The sequence below is a fragment of the Mustela erminea genome, chromosome 11, assembly GCF_009829155.1.
Source record: "Mustela erminea isolate mMusErm1 chromosome 11, mMusErm1.Pri, whole genome shotgun sequence".
NCBI lineage: Eukaryota > Metazoa > Chordata > Mammalia > Carnivora > Mustelidae > Mustela > Mustela erminea.
In genome coordinates, this window is record NC_045624.1 from 89,138,289 (window position 1) to 89,159,833 (window position 21,545).

The following is a 21,545-nucleotide window of genomic DNA, read 5'->3' on the forward strand; positions in this document are numbered from 1 at the left end:
AAAAACAATATACTATTATGAGGTTGATTAAGAAACAGAAATCAAGAAATACATTCACTAATGGAGCAGTTACAAGCTGGATTATAAGCAAAGGATTACTACGAAGATGAATTTTTATAAATGTGATATCTCGATTTCTAGGCTTTGAATTTCCTGAGTCATGTATGTACTCTTTTTTTTTTTTTTCAAGATTGGAAAGATAAATCAGAATAATTGAGCTTGTTCTTTACAATTTTATTTATTTATTTTATGACCATTTATTTTATGGTCATTGTAGAAAATGAAATACTTGTTTTAAAAAACCATTTACTTGGTAAAAAGCAATCTAATTCAAAACTGTAAATATTTGCAGAATAAGCCTCATTTTAAAAACAAGGACGTCTACACTAATGGCACACGTCTCTAGTTCCATTTCTCTTTATGTTAAGTAACCTATTTTGGAGATACAATTCGATTAGCTCCAAGTGTAATGTAAAGTTTTAAAATAAATAATAAGAGCCTCATCAGGCAAAGCGTTTTTTACTATCGGACCGTCCGTCTTGACTCTGACATTTTATTCAAATTGCTGCACTATCATGTTTGAAGGGCCTCATAATAAATGGTGCATTTGTCTTAATAAATAGTAGTAAGTGCATCGCATTAGTACCAGTAAAGCAAAACATCATAAACAGGATGTATGGAGAAAGGCTGGGTAAAATGCAGCGAAGGAGAAAGAAAGGTGTCACAAGGATGGGCTATTATTTTTTTGTCCAAAACAAAACCGGTAGCACAGAGGACTTTCAACAAAAGACACTGCCAACACTTAACAATGCAACTAGATTCCCGGAGGAAAAGAAAATGCCGCTACCGAGGTGGAGGCTGAAGTTTGGGGCCAATCGCGTGGCAGCAGCTCCGCGCGGCTCGCCGTGCTGACTGACTTGTGGAATTCGGCCGGGCGACCCGCCCGCCCCCAGGCGCGGACAGGTGGACGGCAGGGCGCGCCTGGGGCCCCCTGGGGCAGCGCCTAGCGGGGCCCGGGCCCCGCGCGCGCGGAGGCGCGGCTCCCGTCAGCCAGCCGCCGCCCGCCGGCGTCTTCAGCACCGCAACCTTCCCAGAGGCGGTGCGCGGCGCCCGCCGGCGGAGGTTGCCATGGTTTCCGGGGGTCACGTGGGCGCGCTCCGACGCCCCCTCCCGCGCGGCGCGGCGGGGCGGGGGCGGGGCGGCCCCGGCGCGGGGGAGGGGTGGGGAGAGGAGCGGCCGCGGCGGGAGCGGGAGGAGCCGGAGATGCTGCCAGCCCTCCCGGGGCCGCGCTCGCTCAGCCGTCGCCGCCGCACGGAGCAGCCGCGCGCCGGGAGCCGCGGGCCGGGCCAGCCGGGCCGCCGGGGCCCACAGCGCCGCGCTAGCAGCGGGTAGCGCCTCCAGCGCCGTCCACGCTCGCTTGGCGGCCGCGGGGCCGCAGGCCGGTCCAGGGAGGCGGCGAGGGCGGCGCCCAGGCGCCCGCCGCCGGGCAGGCAGGATGAGCATCGAGATCCCCGCGGGACTGACGGAGCTGCTGCAGGGCTTCACGGTGGAGGTGCTGAGGCACCAGCCCGCGGACCTGCTGGAGTTCGCGCTGCAGCACTTCACGCGCCTGCAGCAGGAGAACGAGCGCAAAGGCGCCGCGCGCTTCGGCCATGAGGGCAGGACCTGGGGGGACGCGGGCGCCGCCGCCGGGGGCGGCACCCCCAGTAAGGGGGTCAACTTCGCGGAGGAGCCCATGCACACCGACTCCGAGAACGGGGAGGAGGAGGAGGAGGAGGCGCCCGCGGACGCCGGGGCGTTCAACGGTGAGGACCCGACCCCCTGCGCGCCCCCGCTCGCCCGCGCCGTTGCCCCTTTGCTCTAGAACCCCCAGCTTTGTTCACCCGCTTCTCCCCGCGTTCGCCACCTTCCCTACCTTCCCATCTCGCCCACCTCCTCAGCATCCATTTCTGTCTCTCCCACTCGCCCACCTTCCTACTCTGCTTTCGTGTCGTGCCCTCCCCCTCTTTCCCTCCTCTGGAGGTGGGGCGCCGAGAGGTTAAGGCTCTCGGTCCCCGTGCACCCCTCTGGTCCTGGACAGGCCGACAGAGGACCAGCGGTGTGGGGTGGGCATCCAAGACAGCTGTCACTGTGGGTGGACAGATTTCGCGGCTCGGATACCATTGTGCGTAAAGGAAACTGGCCCACTTGGCATCCTCTTGCCGCTCTTGTATTTATTAATGGAGTGTCCAAAGAGAAAAGGCGAAGGGTATTCAGTTGGATTGGCTTTGCTGTCGTTAGGACTGTATATTCACTAAAAGGAGCATGAAATTGGACTCCTTGGGGCAGAACAAAATTTATGGCAATAACTTTGACGTTCTTGGAAGCAGAGTAATCTGTTATTTTCCAATTTACCAATACCGCGTTGTGTTATTTTTGGACATACAACAAAGGATCGTGTTTAGCCTGCAACTCATGGGGTCTTTGGAATGAGGAAACGGGCTAATGGTTTGCTTTTTATTTAAAACAAATAGTCAATGATTTGGTGCCTTAAAAAAAAAAAAGTATGTGAAAACCCCTGTAGGAAGTTCTGAAAGCTTGTTGGTTGTCTTTAGAATGAAAAGTCAGTGAGTAATTGTAAGGATTGTGCCAGACACAAGCTAAAAAGAATGAATGAGAAAGAAAAAGGAATTTTCTGCAATAGTTGATCTTGGCAAGTCCCACCCCTTCTGCTTACAACCCTCTTTCCCCAACACACACAGACACACACACACAGTCACAGCCTCCTGTATTTACACCACATGCCTAAATCCCATCTTTATGGCATCCCAAGCTAAAATACCATGGTGTGCAAGTGTTTTCTCTTTGTGGTGGAAGACAAACAAGCATTTCAGCATTGCACCAGTCTGTATTTATTTACACTGCTTGTGGTTTGTGTGTCTGCAGTGTATTCCATATAATGAAAACGTTTTAAGGTGTCATTTCTTTGAGTAGGTTCCTAGGAAGGTGTTTTCTTTGCAAATTTGTTGAAATATGCTTTAAAATTAATGTATTTTTAGCTTGTCTGAAACAATCACAAAAACCCTGGACATCAGTGTTCAATGAAGATAAAAAGGAAAACCGTTACTTAAAAAATGTTTATTTTAGACTTTTTAGTGTTTCCAGGGATAAGATGGTCATAGTCTTACTCGTTCCTTTTGCACAAGAATTTAATCAAATGCTTTCCTTGCTAGAACTAAGAAAAAGGGAAAAGAAGGCATACTTTAAATAGAGGGGAAGGAGAAGCCATTAACAGATGACACAGAAAGGGCAGAAGCATCTAATACTTCTTTTATGCTCCTGGCACGTCCACGCACACTTACGTACATGCACTTGCACACACACAAAGGAAAAAAAAAAGACTTGTTTCCCAGATGGGAGGAAACTAGGAACTAAGGGAGGTGGTTAAAAAAAAAAAACCCAAAAAACCCTATAAGTGTTTGATATGATTTATTGTTAGTATAACTATTTTCTTTGTAGTAGAATGCTTTGGAAGTACTTTGCATTGATGATTCCATTTTCTCCTTACAACAGTGTAGATTGTACACAAAACAGATTTTATTTCCATTTTGTAATGAATAAGCCATTAACTTCTAAACAGCAGGGATCATTTTATATGGTTTTATGTTCTCCAAGGCACCTTTATTGTAAAAATTACTCCATGTGAGTTTTAATGAATACTCATTAGCCAATTGCGCTATTTATTTCCCACCCCTACCCACAAGGACTTTAAAACTTTCTGACTACAGCCAAATACAATTTGATCATTATCCAATACACATATATGCGTATATAAAAGACTTTGTTAATGGTACGTCCCTCTATTATGTGCATTAGAAAATATCTATTGAGTCTCTCCTATTTTAATTAATTCTCACTTATTATCACTATTTTTTAAGTATGTAAATTGTGTTGAGACTTGCAGTTTCAAAAAAGTATAGGCTACCGGGGGTTGACACACGTTTTTGTAAAGGACTAGATAGTAAATATTTTAGGCTTTGTGAACGATATATGGTCTTCATTGAATATTCCTTTTTTTTTTTTTTTTTTTTAACATTTTAAACACGTATTTCCTCTGGAAGTTGGGGTTGTGCAAAATTGGCCAAACCAAGGCCATAGTTTGCTGGCTCCTGGCTAGAGGGAGGAAAAGTCAGAATAGAGCTGTTGGGGGAAAAAATTATAAGTGAGCCTGTCAGTTTAATGTTTAGATGCAAAAATAGCCAAAATAGGAAAACATCAGATCCTGGGTAATTCTCCTAGCGTAGCATAGTAAAGAGTAAGTACTACAAGACAAATCTTAATTTACTGTGACCCAGCATAAAACCAACTGGGTCCCTAATTTCTAAAATTTTAGAATGCATCTCAAGGAAGTCTGATTTAGAAATGAGTATTACCTGGCACTGCTCTTGAAGAGCTTTTTTGAATAGGTTGGGAAGGTGGGACATGGGGTCTTTTTTTTTTTTTTTTAATGTATTTATTTAATTGACAGAGAGAAACACAGCAAGAGAGGGAACACAGCAGGGTAAGTGAGAGAGGGAGAAGCAGGCTTCCCACCAAGCAGGCAGCCCCATGTGGGGCTTGATCCCAGGACCATGGGATTGTGACCTGAGTTGAGGGCAGACACTTAACAAGTGAGCCACCCAGGTGGCCCCCCCTTTTTTAAACAGACATCCTAGGTCATTCTGATATTCATAGTTCTCTGATCACACCGTGAGAAACACTGATCGACAGATAGTGATGATAGTAATGTCTTTGTCTTACCAACATTTAAAAAACATTTGCCATGTGCTAGGCATTACCTAAATGCTCTTATTCATTATCCCAGCTGTGTGAGAAGGACGAGGCTGTCACTTGCCCAGTGTTTCATAGCTAGTGTGTTTCCAAACTGGGATTGAAACACAGGTGTGTTCCAGAGCCTGGCTCTGGCCCTCAGCTCTTAACTCCCAGGTTTTATGTCTGGGAGGGGCTGGGGCCAACATTACTTGAGCATCCCTTTTGTGTCAAACTCTACCTGAGACCTTTGATGTGTTTTATCTATAAGACTCTGAAAAATGAACTTGTCCAGGATTACACATGGGACTAGTAAGTAGCAGAGCATAGTTTCTTTTTTCTTTTCTTTCTTTCTTTCTTTCTTTCTTTTTTTTTTTTTAAGATTTTATTTATATATTTGACAGAGAGACACAGTGAGAGGGGGAACACAAGCAGGGGGAGTGGGAGGAGGAGAAGCAGGGTTCCCGCAGAGCAGGGAGCCTGATGTGGGACTCGATCCCAAGACCCTGGGATCATGACCTGAGCGGAAGGCAGACTCATTAATGACTGAGCCACCCTGGTGCCCCCAGAAAGTAGTTTCTTACTCACATCTGACCAACTCAGGGCCATCAGAGTGTTCATCCTAAATGAAATTTGTCCAATGGACTGACTCACAAATCGGGTTTTCCTGGTTATTTTTCCAGCAATGGTGATGAATTTGCATGGATTGGTTTGTATTCACTTTCATGAATCCCTTTAGGACAACTGATGGTATTTATGAAAGGTTGGGCAAATTTTTCACCATGAGACTGCTGTCCATTTGACTCACGTGGGGATCCAGCATATGACCTTGATCTCAGTGTAGTGGTGGAATCAAATAAGTGAACTAGGGTCTGGTAGCATGGCCATTGATAGCACTGGGCCAAATGGGCAGAGAATCCCTTTTTCCACGGGTAGCTGTCCTATCTCTCTCCTGTTTTCTAATTTTATTAATTCTGTTCATTTCAGTTTGCTATCAGTTCTGGTTAAAAGGGCTGCCTTTAGGTATTAGAATGATAATGACGTATGGCAATAACCCTTCCAGGGAACTGTTTAAGTTTTGAAAGAAACTACAGTGGAGATTGCCTCCCTCATCCCCATCCAAGGGAAAGCAAGTAAAGCATGACATGTTGCAGACGTGTAGTGTCCCCAGGCTTAGAATATATTCAAAGGGTTAACTGCAGGCCAAAGAGTTGGATCAGTACTAATTTGGAGTGGAATTGTAATTAATGGTTTCATGCAGGCATCATTGTGAGATCTTGTGTTGCTCAGTAATTTCTTTAGTGAAATTGCTGAAATTATAAAACGAAGTAAATAAAATTCCAAATTACCCCTATAAATTGACAAGTGGTCAGAAAAAAATTAAATTACATGTGGGTACATGAAGAGCAATCAAACTGGAAGAAAAAGAAGCTACTGTATATAAAATACAGAAGAACTAATTTTCCATATTGTGGGAAAAAAGACATCCAGAGTTCAAAGTGGATACATCCGAAATTCAGAATACCTTATAAGGCAAGCATGTCAAGATAAAGTTATAGAAATTCACCATGTACACACTGTGACTCAATCCTCTTAATTCTGACCTATGTCAAACCTTGATTTTTTTTTTTTACAATTTAAAGGGAATACGGGGAATTTATAAGAGATCCTTAAAATCACACAAAATATTGGAAAGTTGGAGCTGGTGGGGGTAGTCGGGGGAGATTGAGAGAAAAAAATTTCTTTCATGAGAAGACTAGGTTGCTTTAGGAGCAATTGGAAGAATAGTCACCTGTCTAAGACGTTTTCTTAGAGGATTATGAGCAAAATATTCTTTATCTCTCTATCTCTGTTGCAGCATCAGAAGAACTAAGCTTCATTGGAACTTGAAGCATAGGGCTCAGAAGTTGAGCTGTCTGAAGTGGTTTATGTGGTCTTCCTGAAATGAGTTGGCCAAAGGAGTCCCAGCAGTAGATATATTGGCTCCCAAAGAACCTGCTGTGCGAATGTTCTTCACCGTGCCCAAACCGGGAGTATGAAACACTTTGGCCAATTGACTTTTTGGGCAGTAATCCCAGCTCTAATGAAGTGCTCCTTTGGCTGATTTATTAGGCTCCCTGTTATCTCTGCATTCTTCCTTAAGGACCTGCTCTCTTGGTGCCTACTAGAGATGATGAGGAGACAAAGCAGCCAATTTTTAGCTCTTCATTCCCCTCTTCAGTACACTTCATTGGCTTGAAAATGTTCGTGAAAGTCAGACAACGTTCATTTCCCTTCATGTATGAAACGCTGTGCTTGGCATATTGACGTATTATCATACTAATAATCCTTACCTCGTAAGGTTGTTAGTGGATAAATGGATTAATATTTATAAGGGCCTCAGGACCAGTGCACATAGCCAGCATTGTTTCCGTGTAAGACAAATGATCTCATTAACACGAAACGTTTCAGAAGTGTAAACTTCTTGCAGAATAGCAATTTCATTGTTATTTTGTGGAAATGAATCTCGTGTTTGCACTTTTTAGAGAAATGAAGTAGGAAATGAGCTTACGTGGCATTTCCCACTTAGGATTTAATGTGAAGTTATGTTGCATGGTAATAAAACCCACATCCTTTCAGCTTGTAATTTGTAGCTAAGAGCTGCAGAATTTTATAATTAATGAGGCTTTATGGTCTTTGGCTATTAGAAATTTATATTGTAAGTTTTAAATTTATATTGTACTTTTGAATCCTTTGAACCGGAATCCCATCATTCATGACAATGGCTAAAATATTGAAGCCACTATTTTAATTATGAGCATAAAACAATAATAGAGAAGATTTTAGAAATACTGAGTTTAGATGGTAATTGTGATTTTCAGAGTAGAACAGTGAAGAACATTATTCATTTTAATAGTAGTATTAAGTGAATAACTTAGGGAAATCAAAGGACTTGAAATAGTGTCCTTTCTCAAACTCTTACCCATCAGTTAGCCTTAGGCTTGGGGAAGAGGGAGGGAGGGAGGAAGGAAGAGAGGGGTAACATCAGTTGGGACGTGTGGAAGGTTCTTTGACTAACTTATACTTTGAAGAGTTCATAGAATAAAAACACGTGAACAAAAAGTGAAGGATACTTTAATTTGTCTACCTTCTTAAAAATCAAACCGTTTTGCCATTATTTAATGTAAGACAGTGATAAGCTTTCCATTTGAGGTTGAACCTACAGTGATGTGCTGTGTCTGGGTGGGATGGAGTAAATATTTAATGGTGGTTATTGTTGCAAATCTCATTCCTTGGGTTCCAGTAAATTTCCAGCTGTCAAGATTTTGTTCCTAGCTGCCTCAAGAAAAGCAAATGTGTTTCTTTTTCAGCTGTGTAAATACCAACAAGAGACCTTTGAATTCCTCAATGAGAAGCTTATTTGTGACCCATTAAGGAAGTCATTTAATGAGGGTAGTAGCAATTAGAGAAAAGCCTGTGGTGGAGGTTGGGATTCAGTGAAGGAGTTTGGCCGTCTGCAGGGTCCCCTGAGTGGTGTCTACACTCGTTGATACCAGGACGGGGCTGGGACCTGGGGTGGCCTGTTAGCAGAAGGGATGTATGAAAAGTTGAAGGGAGAATGCTTCGCTCATTCACTCACTCATTTATTCACTGCAGAAATATCGACTGGGTGCCAACTCCTTCCTTCCTTCCTTTTTTTTTTTTTTTTAAATTTAAAGAAAAAAATTATTATTCTCTTAAGTTTACCATCTCTGGACTTAGGAAACGATAGTTTTGTCAGGTACTGTCTTCTAGATAGTATATGTAATCTCTTTCATTTAGTAGGTGGGTCAGCTGAGAGCCCTGGAAGCTCCTTGCCCCAGTTTAGTTGATTTTGGTCTTTGTTCATAGCACTAACCCTTACATTATTGATATTAACTTACATATAAGTTCTCTCTGTCTTCCATCAAGGTGGTAGTTACAGTTTGAAAGCCTAGGCTAATGAGAAGTACTTTTGTACTCTTACCTTTGGAATTACCACTTTTTTTGTTCTTTGATTTATTTTTGTTGTTGTAGTGAAATATAATACAGGCTTTATTTTTATGTCAATTGCTTAAGGATGGACAATGGGAAAGAAAACAGAGTGCAGTGATTTTTCTGAGTTGAACGGATTATCACTATGTTCTTGGTCCTATTCTTACAGTCCTCTCAGTTTTATCCATACTATTTAGGTATGGTTGAAATAGTAAAAAACAAAAACAGAAAACCATATAGAAACCTCGCTATGATGCTGATCACTATCTTTATTTTATGGGAGCAAGTTTTGTATTTCAGAAACTCAAAATGACTCAGATTGTTCCATTATGTAATTATTTTGTGGAAAGAATTTGAGCTAAATTTTTTAGGTCATGGCTTATATGAAAACAAAACAATCTAAAAAAAATCAGAACTATAAACACAGTTGGTGTAACATTTATAAATGTTTCAGCAATGGGCACTGCCATGTGTAACTTAATATGTTTGGAAACTTAAAAAAAAGCCATTCCAGTTGCTGCTGTTTAAAAATGTCTCTGCATTAAAAAAAAAAGACAAAAGGTCAAAATGTAAACACATGTTCCTCATGAAAGTGAAGCCAAGAAGATATACTGTATACAGTTATTCCCGTATCCGTTTGGCTAGGGCCTGACATTGTTTAATTTACATTAGCTGTTCCAAGACCAAATAGTTCATGGGAGTGATATTGAGGGAATTTTTTTAATACAAAAAAGAAGGCAAAAAGCTTCCATGTGTTTAAATACATTTCAGTTGGACCCAAAAAGCATCTTTCCAAAAGGTGAAGCCGAATTAAAACATGGCTCTGCTGTTTCATTTCAGTTTCTGTAGAAAGCTAGTTTTTAAATGATGCTCCTTTTATTTAATAATAATGATCAACATTTTTGGCAGCTTAAGTGCCAGACACTGAACAAGGCCATTTATAAATGCGCCATTTAGCCCTCCCCAAGTAGGGGATGGAGTCAGGATATGAACCTGACCTTGGGTTCAGAGCCCATCTCCTTAATCGTGGTACACTTCATTTTCAGTAACTCTCATAGCAGGAATATGGTTAAAAAGAACCACATAGCAAAAAATGAGCTCTCTACTTTTGTCTATAAAAATGTAGAGCCCAGGGACGCCTGGGTGGCTCAGTTGGTTGGACGACTGCCTTCGGCTCAGGTCATGATCCCGGAGTCCCGGGATCGAGTCCCGCATCGGGCTCCCAGCTCCGTGGGGAGTCTGCTTCTCCCTCTGACCTTCTCCTCGCTCATGCTCTCTCTCACTGTCTCTCTCTCAAATAAATAAAATCTTTAAAAAAAAAAAATGTATAGCCCAGCCTAATACTGATCTGTCCCTTTTACAATTTGTTTTCTCTGTTTCACTCAAATTAGCCCTTCGTATACTTTAGAAACTTGATAAAGTATTTATTTTTAGAAATTAACACCTGATATACTGAGCTGTTTAATTCTCAAAACTTTTTAAATTCTGTACCCTCACTGGCAGAAGGTATCTGAGTATGCACTCCTTTATGAGTATGCACTTTAAAGACATACTGAGTATGTCTTTAAAAATGTTATACATGTACCCTTCTACTTTTGTGTGTTAGAGCACCCCACTGTATAAACTTTGAAAGAAAGAAGTAAAAAGTAATTGTAAGCAAGTTCTGATTTTTTCCTGCATGCCAAAGATTGCTTTATGCTCTGCCTTAGGGTACGTGAGCCATTTTGGAGACCACAGCTTTACTTGATAGTCTGTTAATACGTAAAATACGTCTGCTCAATTTTGCTTTCCTGATTTAAGCTGCTAGATTATAAAGGACCTGCAGGTACGTAGGGTCGTGCGCGTGCACGTGTGTGCGTGTTTTAATAGACATTCATTAGGTAAGTTAATTGACTCAACAGAAGTTTGGCTGCATAAAGAGGAAAATCCTATCTTATAAAAAGGAAATAAGGTAAGATCCAGGCTTTTTCTTTTAAACCTGTATTCCTGTCCGCATCTCGAAGTCCAGCCGAGATTGTAGAGTACTTGTTTTTTGGGGGGATGTGACCAAGAGAAGCCTATCCTGTTACAGGTGCTTAGTTAGGAATCACTAAATCATGGAAACACCAATCAGAATTAGAAGAAAAAGTTTAAACAGTTTACAGAAATGTGGTTTTTTTTTTTTAATTTTTATTTATTTATTTGACAGAGATCACAAGTAGATGGAGAGGCAGGCAAAGAGAGAGAGGAGGATGCAGGCCCCCTTTTGAGGAGAGAGGCCGATGCGGGGCTCGATCCCAGGAACCTGGGAACATGACCTGAGCTGAAGGCAGAGGCCCTAACCCACTGAGCCACCCAGGTGCCCCCAGAAATGTGGTTTTATAGAGTATCTCAGGAGGGGCAGCTGGAGAGATGATAGTTGGTCAGGAGGGAGACTTTTCAAGATCTCCTTTTTGGTAACTTTTGAAAAAATGTTTATGATATACTTGTATTGCCTACTAAATAAATTTTAACTAGAAAAATATGTGAAAGGAAGGCAAGTCCCTTACAGGGATTCATCACGTGAAACAGAGCCCTGAGAGGCACGAGGCAGGGTGCTCAGTGGATTTAATCTTCAGAAATACTCCTGTGTGAGTTATCTTCTTGGTTCTTAGTGCCCAGTCCTCTTTCCTTAACGTTCTGCCAAATCCCACTCTTTCTTCAGAGGTTAACTTGCATATTTCACCCTCCCAGTAATCTTCACAAAGTTCTGGTTGGCACTAATGCCATCCGTCGGGCAGGATGAATATGCCGTATGCATCAGCGTAAGCTTTGCAGACGGAGGTGTCCTCACTCCAGGCGGGCGGGAATAGGTAGGCACGGGCTCTCTCCCTCCAAGACTTTCCCTGCCCATAGTAGGTGCTCCAGTTGAATACTAATTGTGTCATAATTGTAAATGTCCACACATGTATATTTCTGGAGTGATTGAAGCCTTCTGAAGGCATGTAAACATTTAAAATAGTCTTCTAATAACCCGTTCCATTAATGCATTTTAAAACGTTTTCATGAAATGGAAACGCCTTAGCCTATTTTCAGTTTCATAGATTTATACCGCATTATATTAAAAATGAGGCTTTATCTGATATTGGCCTGATATTTGGTCATTCTGCAGAATGCAAAAGCGCACAGGCACAGAGGATTTCTAATAGAGTGTTTCTTGTTTTTTTTTAAAGATTTGTTCTAGAGAGAGAGAGAGTGGGGTGCGGGGGAGCAGAGGGAAAGGCTCTCAGGCAGACTGAGAGTCATGATGGTGGGATCATGACCTGAGCGGAAATCAAGGGGCGGCAGCTTAACTGACAGAGCCACCCAGGTGCCCCTCTGATGGAAGGTTTCTCATCGAGGACACATTCTGACCCACCCAGACTTCATGTAGCTGCTTCTGCTTTATATGAGCCCCATGCTAAATCCAAAACTTGTCTGTGGCCCTGAACCTGCTTTGTCCTTTCTTTTTTTTAATCTCTTGGCCTTCCGTTGTCATTCCTACCGCCTTTATTGCATGAGTCCTGCCCACCTCTCAAGGCTTGTTTGCCCTTTGGCTTTCCCCCCAGCACCAGCCCAGACCTCCCGTCTTTGAGATTCAGACCCATGTGTCTGTCTGCCTCCCAGCCCTCTCCACTTAAAGGCTCCAGATAGTTTCGTCCTCAGCTGAAAATGTGATCTCCTGCCTCAGCGCCTCCCTGTACTACCACATCATTCTCTCTCTCTCTCTCTCTCTCTCTCTCTCTTTTTTTTTGTCCCTCCACTGATGTGAGAAACATGGTCGTAGAGCCCCTTGTGCTCTGCCTCACATTGGTTAAACCCAGTAGTTTGTGGAAAACACATAGATTGTGTTTAGTTGCTGAAACACATAGATTGTGTTTTTCATGTCAAGTAGTGACATGAAAAATCAGAAACAATGGAAATTAAAAAAAAAAAAATAGGACTGACTTTGGCACGGATTCTGGATCTGAATCCTGGCTCTGCCACTGATAACTTCTGGCACTCTGAGCAAGTTCCTTTGCCATCTGTGTCTCAGTTTCTTTCTCCATGAAATGGGAATAACAGTAGTACCTACCAGAGAGGGTTGTTGTGAGTATAAAGTGAGATGACAGTGTTACTAAGCGTTATATTTAAGTATGTTAAAGAGAGGGAGGATGAATGAAAGGGAGAATGGGAGAACTTTACAAGTCAGTGAGAGGGACCCCCGGGTGGCTCAGCTGGTTAAGCGTCTGCCTTCAGCTCTGCTCGTGATTCTGGGGTCCTGGGATGGATACCCGTATGGGGCTTCCTTCTTATTAGGGAGCCTGCTTCTCCCTCTGCCTGCTTCTCGCCCTGCCTGCTTCTCGTCCTGCTGGTGCTCTCTGTTGCTCTCTCTCTCTCTCTGACAAAATTAAAAATCTCAAAAAAAAAAAAAGTCAGAAAAATGAAAGTTTTTAAAAATAAAGTTTGATTGGAAATATAAGAATCTAGAGATTGCTTTCAAGGCAGTATCATGGTGGTACTTGAAAAAAAAGTTATTAATGAAAAGTATAAAAGTAAAGTCTTTAGATCATTTAGCTAAGTGTTTCATACTTTAACAAGCTCGTGCTCCTTTAAATCTCAAGCCTTCTTGAATTCCATTTGAAATGCAAGGTAAATAGTCCAACTTAAAAAAAAAAATTTAAAAAAGCAATGGTATGAAGCTTTGCTCTGTTTTCACACCTTCCCTTCCCTTGAGAACCCATGTTTAACTGGCAGAATAAATAAGTTCGTGTGTGTAGAAGCTCCCATGTTTATGGTTTCATTAAAGTATTCACAAGTCATTTTAAAACATCTTAGTAAAATGTAGGTAGGAGTCTTGAAAATAGTCACTTTATTTAAATGAGGCAGATGCTTATAGTAAAAATAGGAATATGTGCCTAAAATATAAATTAATTGGAGAAAATTTGTTGTATTAAATTGATAGCTTGTTGCCATTTCCTCTTGTCATAATATTTGTGAAAGTAAGCTTGTGGTGGGACAGATCTCTACCTCCCGAAGTTTTACATTACAATGCAGTTTTATGCTGAAAACTCAGAGTTCTCTGCTTGCTCCACTACACATTGCTATCTGTATATATTTTAGAAGGAAAAAAAGACCATCCTCTTGGATATCTTTGTCCCTGGAGTTGTTCACAGGACTTTGATTTCTTTGACTGTCACTAATGACCATTTACGACAAAGCAGTATTAGGACTTTTGATTCATAAAAAGTCTTAAAATTATTTCATTGTAATCCCTTAAAAAGAACTCAGAAGGTATGTCAGTATTTGAATTCTAATAAAAACTCATTTGTAAAAAGAGTGTTTTGTGAAAAATATTTTAAGAGTACATTTAGCATCAAAAGGGTACAAAGTTTCAGTTAACACAAGATGAAAGGGTTCTGGAGATCTGCCTCACGGCATCCTGATACTAGAGCTGCCAGTACTGTGTCATATACTTGAAATTGGCTCGGAGGATAGGTGTTAAGTTAAATTTGCGCGCACACACACACACACACACACACACACACACAAGGGTAGCTACACAGAGGTGATGGCAAAGTTATTTAGCTTAACTGGAGTGATCTTTTCAAGACATATATCAAAACATCAAGTTGTATATCTTAAATATCTAGTTTTTCCATGTCAAAGATAAAGTTAAAAATTCACAGTGTGAATTAATTCTGGTAGTGTTAGAGCATATTTGAGAGATTTTTTTCTGCCAACGCTAATTAGACCAGACCTTTTATTCCCCTTTGTTTATTGTGAGATATTTCCACTCTACAGAAAGGAACAGACACTGAGGAACTCTCACACAAGTCATCTCCTGGCTTTTACAAATTTTAACATTTTTTAATGTTTATTTTAATCTTTCTGAGAGAGAGAGAGAGAGTGAGGGAGCATGCATACAAAGGTTGGGAGAGGCAGAGGGAGACAGAGAGAGAATCCCAAGCAGGCTTCACACCCAGCACGGAGCCCATCGCAGGGCTCTGTCTCAAGACCCTGAGATCATGACCTGAGCTGAAATCAAGAGTCAGATGCTTAACTGACTGAGCCACCCAGGCGTCCCTGTTTTTCATATTTTCAAAGCTTGTATGAATTACGTCACTTAACAGAAGTTTCATTTATGTAAATTATAATTTTCCACTTTATTTTTTTTCCCAAAGATTTTATGATTTATTTGACAGGGATCACAAGTAGGCAGAGAGGCTGGCAGAGAGAGAGAGAGAGGGAAGCAGGCTGAGCAGAGAGCCCGATATGGGGCTCGATCCCAGGACCCCGGGATCATGACCTGAGTCGAAGGCAGAAGATTTAACCCACTGAGCCACCCAGGGGCCCCCACTTTATTTTTGAGAACAGTTTTTGAGATGATGTTCCATTGATTCATGTAGCTTTAGTTCATTTATTTTAGACTGCTATGTAGTATGCCTTTGTGTAAATGGAAGCTTTATCTACTCTTTGACAAATACTTTGGGTATTTCCAATTTGTTGGAAACAAATTATAGTGCTGTAGTGAACTGTGTGTGTGTGTGTGTGTGTGTGTGTGTGTGTGTGTGTGTGTATGTGTGTGTGTGTTATGCACATGTACTAGAATTTTAAAGATGGTTTTCAAAGTGTGATCTGGGGACCCCTTGAAGGATCATTCCCTCCCAATCCTAGACTTTTTCAGGGAGTCTGTAGGGTGAAAGCTATAACAACAACAATGTTCTTTGCCGTTTTCCCCTTCTCATTCTGTCGTGTGAATGGTGGAGTTTTTTAGAGGGTACATGATATGTGATATTGTAACACATCTGAAAGTGGAAGCAGATGTGAGAACCCAGTTTTCTCCCATTATATGCGATTTGCAAAAAAGTAAAACAAAGTCATTCTTTTTACAAAATTTTGCTTGTTTTGGGAAGTATAGTTATTTTCCCTAAAAATATGTTATTTATAATACCATGCATTGTTTTGTTGTTGGTAGTTTTAAGTGAAATACTGTTCTAATTTAGCAGTTTTAATTTCTAGTACAACAAATTGCAGTGGATAGGACCCATAAAAGCAAATAATTTTTAAGAGTGGACAGAGGTTTTGAGACCAAAAAGTTTGAGAACTGCTACCCGAGGATATATACGTAGGTGTGGAGAGGGTGGTTGTAAGTCATGCATAGCCGTAACTACCCCCTCACACTGGCATTTTGTGGCGTAGAGTTGTTAAACTACTTCGCATTCTCAGCAGAGTGGAAGAGTTCCTGGTTCTCCACGTTCAAGCTGACATTTGCTTTTGTTGGATTTTAACAAGCTTTGCCAGTAGCCGGATGTTAGATGGAATCCCATCGTGAATTTAATTTGCTTTTTCCTGATTACTAGTAACACGGAGTATCTTTTTATGTTTGTTGACCATATTTGTAGGTTGTCTTCTGTGGAAAACTTTTTCGTTCTGTGCCATTTTTCTTATCCAACTGATGATGTTTTTCTTCCTGATTTGTAGGAGGATTTCTTTCCTTCCCTCCTTTCTTTCTTTTTCTTTCTTCATATTAATATTCTGGTTATTAATCCTTTGTTGGTAACATGCAGTGGAAGAATCTTCCTCCAGTCTTGCGTTTTTTTTCATTTCGTTTATGGTAATTTTGGTTGAACAGAATTTTTTAATATTAAGTTTCTTAATTTCTAAATTTTAAGTTAAGTTTCATACTTAAGATTTTAATCCTTTGATAATATATTTCAGTGTATGGTTTGAGAAGGGAATTTCATTTTATTTTTTAAAATAGGCATCATTTATTACCTTTTCCCCCACTGATTTTTAAATATCAATTTTCCATATATTTTGTGAATGTACTTAACATCTCTAGTCTATTCTGTTGTTTTTTCTTTTATCACTACCTCTTTACCTAATTAAGATTAATATGACTTTATATGGTCTTCATATGGTAAAGAGGGTAAGTCTCACCTTGTTTTGTTTTGTTTTTGGTCCCAGAATTGTTTATTCATAGGTTCTTCTTATTCCATAGATCTTTTAGGATAAGCTTAAAATTTTGGAAAATTTTATTGGGAGTTTTACTGGAATTGAACTTATAAACAAATTTGGAGAGAAAAGACATTTTAATAGTATTGAGTCTTGAACTTTCCATGAACATGGAAATTTTATTTCTAAGTAATTTATCATTTCTAAGTTTTCTTTCTTTCTTTTTTTTTTTTTTTTAAAGATTTTATTTATTTATTTGACAGGCAGAGATCACGAGTAGGTAGAGAGGCAGGCAGAGAGAGAGAGAGAAGGAAGCAGGCTCCCTGCTGAGCAGAGAGCCCGATGCGGGACTCGATCCCAGGACCCTGAGATCATGACCTGAGCCGAAGGCAGCGGCTTAACCCACTGAGCCACCCAGGCGCCCCCTGAGTTTTATTTCTAAGTAACTTATCATTTTTCTTCCTACAAATTAGGATTTTTTTCTATTTTATATTCTATCATTGTCATTACTGAAAAAGGAACTGTTAAAACTCAATAATGAAAAGCTCCAATCAAACTGAGTAAAAGACTTGAATAGTTCAATGAAAAAGACATCAAAATGGCCAGTAAGACAGAGGCTGGTGCTCAGTATTTTTAGTTATCAAGGATATGAAAATGAAAACCACAATGAGACACTGTTCAGCACACACAAGAATGACTAAAATAAGAACATTCCCGACCTTGTCAAGGAATAACTAGAACTCTCATATATTGCCTGTGAGAATGGTACAAACGCTTAGGAAAACTGTGGGTTTTTATAAAGTTAAACATTTCCCACCTATGACCCAGCAATCCCACTCTAGGCATTTACTCAAGAGAAATAAACACATATGTTCACAAAAAGGCTTATATATAAATATTTATAGACACTTTATTCAAAATAACTCCAACTGGAAACAACCCAAATGCCCATCAACAAGAGAGTGGGTAAATAAATTGTGATGTATTTATGCGATGGAATACCCTTAGCAATAAAAAAGAACAAACTATTGATCCTCTCAACAGCTGGAATGAATCTCAGTCTATATGAAATTCAAAGGAAGGCAAAGCTTAACTGTGGTCATAGAGATCCTAACAGTAGCTTCCTGTGGGATAGCGGGGATTGACTGTGTCAGGGGGCTCAGGGCACCATCTCAGGGTGTTGGCAATGTTTATATCTTTTTTTTTTAAGATTTTATTTTTGAATAATCTCTATACCGAACGTGGGGCATGAATTTTCAACCCCAAGATTAAGAGCTGTACATTCTACTGACTGAGCCAGGCAGGCAAAATGTTTATATCTTGATGGGAGTGTTGGTTACGTAGATGTATAAATTGTCAAAATCCTTCATACTGTGCGTTTCATTGTATATCAAGTTCACCTTGATTTTTAAAAAAGTTGGACACCTGGATCTTTTGAAGTGCTCTTTTCCACATTTTAAGTAAGAAGTACCATTGTTTTCTGCACTGATTATCTTGTGAAATTTTTTATTATTTCTCTTGGACACTAACATCTGGGTTATATTTTCATAATTATGAAGCATAAATGGGATTGCTTTTTGCTACTTGTACAAAAAGCCAAAGGTTAGTTAAGCTCTACTATTTCTAAGTATATTTTATATTTTCACCCAATACTGTATTTTAACTTACAGGTTTCATGAATTTAACACTTCTATGAATATTATATTTGTCCATATAATCACTGTCAGGAAGCACCCCTATTGTATTAATTGCCATTAGCACTACTCATTTGGTATTAATTGAACCTAATATATTTCAAGCAGTGTTTTAGACACCGGGGAGACAGTAGTGAAGCCGACAGACAAGAAAGGACCCTTCCCTCACAGAGTTTGCAGAGTCAGGGGCCGGGGAGAAGGAAGCTGACAATAAACATAATGCCTTTAATCCCTTGAGACACCACTTACAGCGCTGCAGGGAACTCTTTTTTTTTAAAGGTTTTATTTATCTATTTGAGCGAGAAAGAGAGCACAAGTTAGGAGGTGAGGAGGGGCAGAGGGCGAGGGAGAAGCAGACTTCCCGCTGAGTAGGGAGCTGGGTGCCTATGCCGCTCGGGGTTCCATCCCAGGACCCGACCCGAGATCATGACTGATCCAAAGGCAGACGCTTGAAGGACTGAGCCCCCCAGGTGCCCCTGGGAGGAGCTCTTGAGGGGAACTGGAGGGAGCTACTTTCAATCTTGCTTTCACAGAGAGGCTTCAGACGGGGCATCTGAGGGGAGACTAGAATAGCAGGAAAGTCTCTTCCTTCTGTGAAGTTATGGAGAGGATCTGAATGTAGGTATTTGCTCTAACTGACCTTTATGATTAGACCAACCTTAATCATATACCCGAATTTTTCCTTAGCTGTTCTCCATTTCAGAGCCCTTCTATTTTTCTTAATTATGTTTTCTGAGTCTGTTTTGTTGTGACTTTATGAATGTGTGACACTTTGAACCCTTACAACTCTGGGCTCTCCTGATGGCAGTAGTAGTGCAGTCTGGATGGTCAGCTCTTACCAGCAGGCCATTCATCTCCACGAATATGCCCTTTGCACACATTTGACACCTAGGTTCAGAAGAGACAGTCCGCGGACCTTGGGTGGCTCAGTTGGCTGAGCATCCCGATCTGGATTTCAGCTCAGGCTAGCTCCGCGTGTGAGATGGAGCCCTGGGTGAGGGTTCCGGCTGTGTGGGGAGCCTGCTGAGATTTTAATTCTCCTCCTCCCCTTCCTTGCCTTGCTTTCACACATGCGCATGTTTGCTCTCAAAAAAAAAGAAAAAAAAAAAAAAAAGGAAAAAGGAAGGAAAAAAAAGCTGTTAGAAGAGACCGTTTCAATATGCGCAGAAGCAGAGATGGAATTTAGGAACCTTTGACAGTGGCCCTTCTTATATCTTACTTCTCTTCTGAGCCAAGATTTTAGAATCCTGAAAGTACTTGGGATCCTCTCTCTCAGCACTGTAACTGCATCCACTCTCCGAGTTCTGTAAGTTCGGCAACCTCAGAACTCTCCTAGCCAAAACTATGTTTTTCTTTTCCTTAGAGGACATTTTGAGTGAAGTTCTCATGAATTAAAAAGTTGAGAATCAAGTTCATTTATAAGCAAAAACAAGTGGGTGTAGTTTTTTATTCCTAGTGTAATAATTATACTTTATTGGTATTTTATTTTATTTTTATTTTTTTAAAGATTTTATTAATTTATCTGACACAGAGAGATCACTAGTAATCAGAGGCAGGCAGAGAGAGAGGGGGAAGCAGGCTCCCCGCAGAGCAGAGAGCCCGATGCGGGGCTCGATCCCACCACCCCGAGACCATGACCTGAGCTGAAGGCAGAGGCTTAACCCACTGAGCCACCCAGGTGCCCCTATATTTTATTGGTATTTTAAAATATCAGTTATATTTTGAGGACTTTAGTTCATGAATAGAAAGAATGAAAATGCGCATCTTTTTAGTGGTCCTGCAAGCTGGTACTTTCTTTCTTTTTTTTTTTTTTTTTTTAAAGATTTTATTTATTTATTTGACAGAGAGAGATCACAAGTAGACAGAGAGGCAGGCAGAGAGAGAGAGGGAAGCAGGCTCCCCGCTGAGCAGAGAGCCCGATGCGGGCCTCGATCCCAGGACCCTGAGATCATGACCTGAGCCAAAGGCAGCGGCTTAACCCACTGAGCCACCCAGGCGCCCAAGCTGGTACTTTCTAAAAGCTTGAGTGTCTGTATTTCATCGGACTCTGCCAGACTCCATCCGTGCCCCCTATGTCTAGGTGGTTGGACCCCTGACCTCAGGCTGTATAATCAGAAGGGAAGAAGCAAATTGGTTCCCCAATGCCTGCCTTTCCAACAGTTCCCATTATGTCTGGTCACAAGTACTTTGAGGGTACACAGCTTATAATCTGTGTCTCCTTGGAGCCAAGACTGGGACACTCTGGAGAGTACCCCCCAACTGTAGCTCTTTCCTAGTCCCCCACAGCTCCTCTAGGGGCCAAATCCCAGTGCAGTCTTGGGCACCATGCGTCCACCTGGAAACGAACTCAGAGGCTCACAGGGACAGTGGCAACAGCAAGAGTAATCAGAGTGTCTCTGACTACCTACAAAGGTGGTCAAGTCTCCTCATCCTTTAATAAAAATAACTGGTCCTTTTCAGTGTCAGGAATTAAATTTGTATAAGAAAGTTTGCAATGGTGCTTTTTAGGTTAATGAACAATATATTTCAGGTTTTGTTGTTTATTTGCTGTCTCCTAAAAGAGGTGATTCTTCCTTGGTTCAAGGGTGAAGCTTACTTCATTTTTAATTTTCAAAACACAAGCGTAAGAGAATTTAATTCATTCTGAGCTAAGTGTTTACTGTGTCAAAAATAATTAGCTAACATGGTCTCAATTTACATAATTTCTAGAATCTTTTATTTAGACATTTAACAGATTCAGAAAGTGTTTACTGCTAGAAAAAGCAACTAATAGTAGAATAGGGATGCTAATTATTTGGTCGACTCCAAGATTACTCTGTACATCTCACTTCGGGGTATAGGAACACTTCTGCCAAAGGGCTATGTCACCAATGCAGTTTCAGTATAGACATGGTGAGAGTGTGTGTGTGTGTGTGTGTGTGTGTGTGTGTGTGTGTGTGTGTGTTGACCAAACACACAACTCAGGGCTCTTACTTCTTTAACCTGGAGCTTCTTTCCCAGTATTATGCTCAAAGATGCAAACTCTGTGCATTGCTGTCAGTGGGTATAGCTTTTTTGAAGACCAGACTCATTGGATCATGCTTTCAATTGACTGCTTTTGTTTTTTAGTGTTTTTTTTTGTTTTTGTTTTTTGGT

At 41.0% G+C, this 21,545-nt stretch overlaps 1 protein-coding gene across 2 annotated transcripts in view; it reads left to right on the forward strand.

Moving 5' to 3' along the window:
- The first annotated feature begins 1,323 nt into the window (after positions 1-1,323).
- Positions 1,324-21,545, forward strand: part of PRKAR2B (protein kinase cAMP-dependent type II regulatory subunit beta) — a 90,843-nt gene continuing 70,621 nt past the window's right edge. Inside the window, exon 1 of one of the 2 annotated variants that reach the window (XM_032304099.1) lies at positions 1,324-1,805. In XM_032304099.1, the coding sequence (XP_032159990.1) occupies positions 1,496-1,805 (310 nt within the window). In that variant the 5' untranslated portion in view covers positions 1,324-1,495. The remainder of the gene's footprint in view (positions 1,806-21,545) is intronic. The other variant, XM_032304100.1, reaches the window with a different exon arrangement.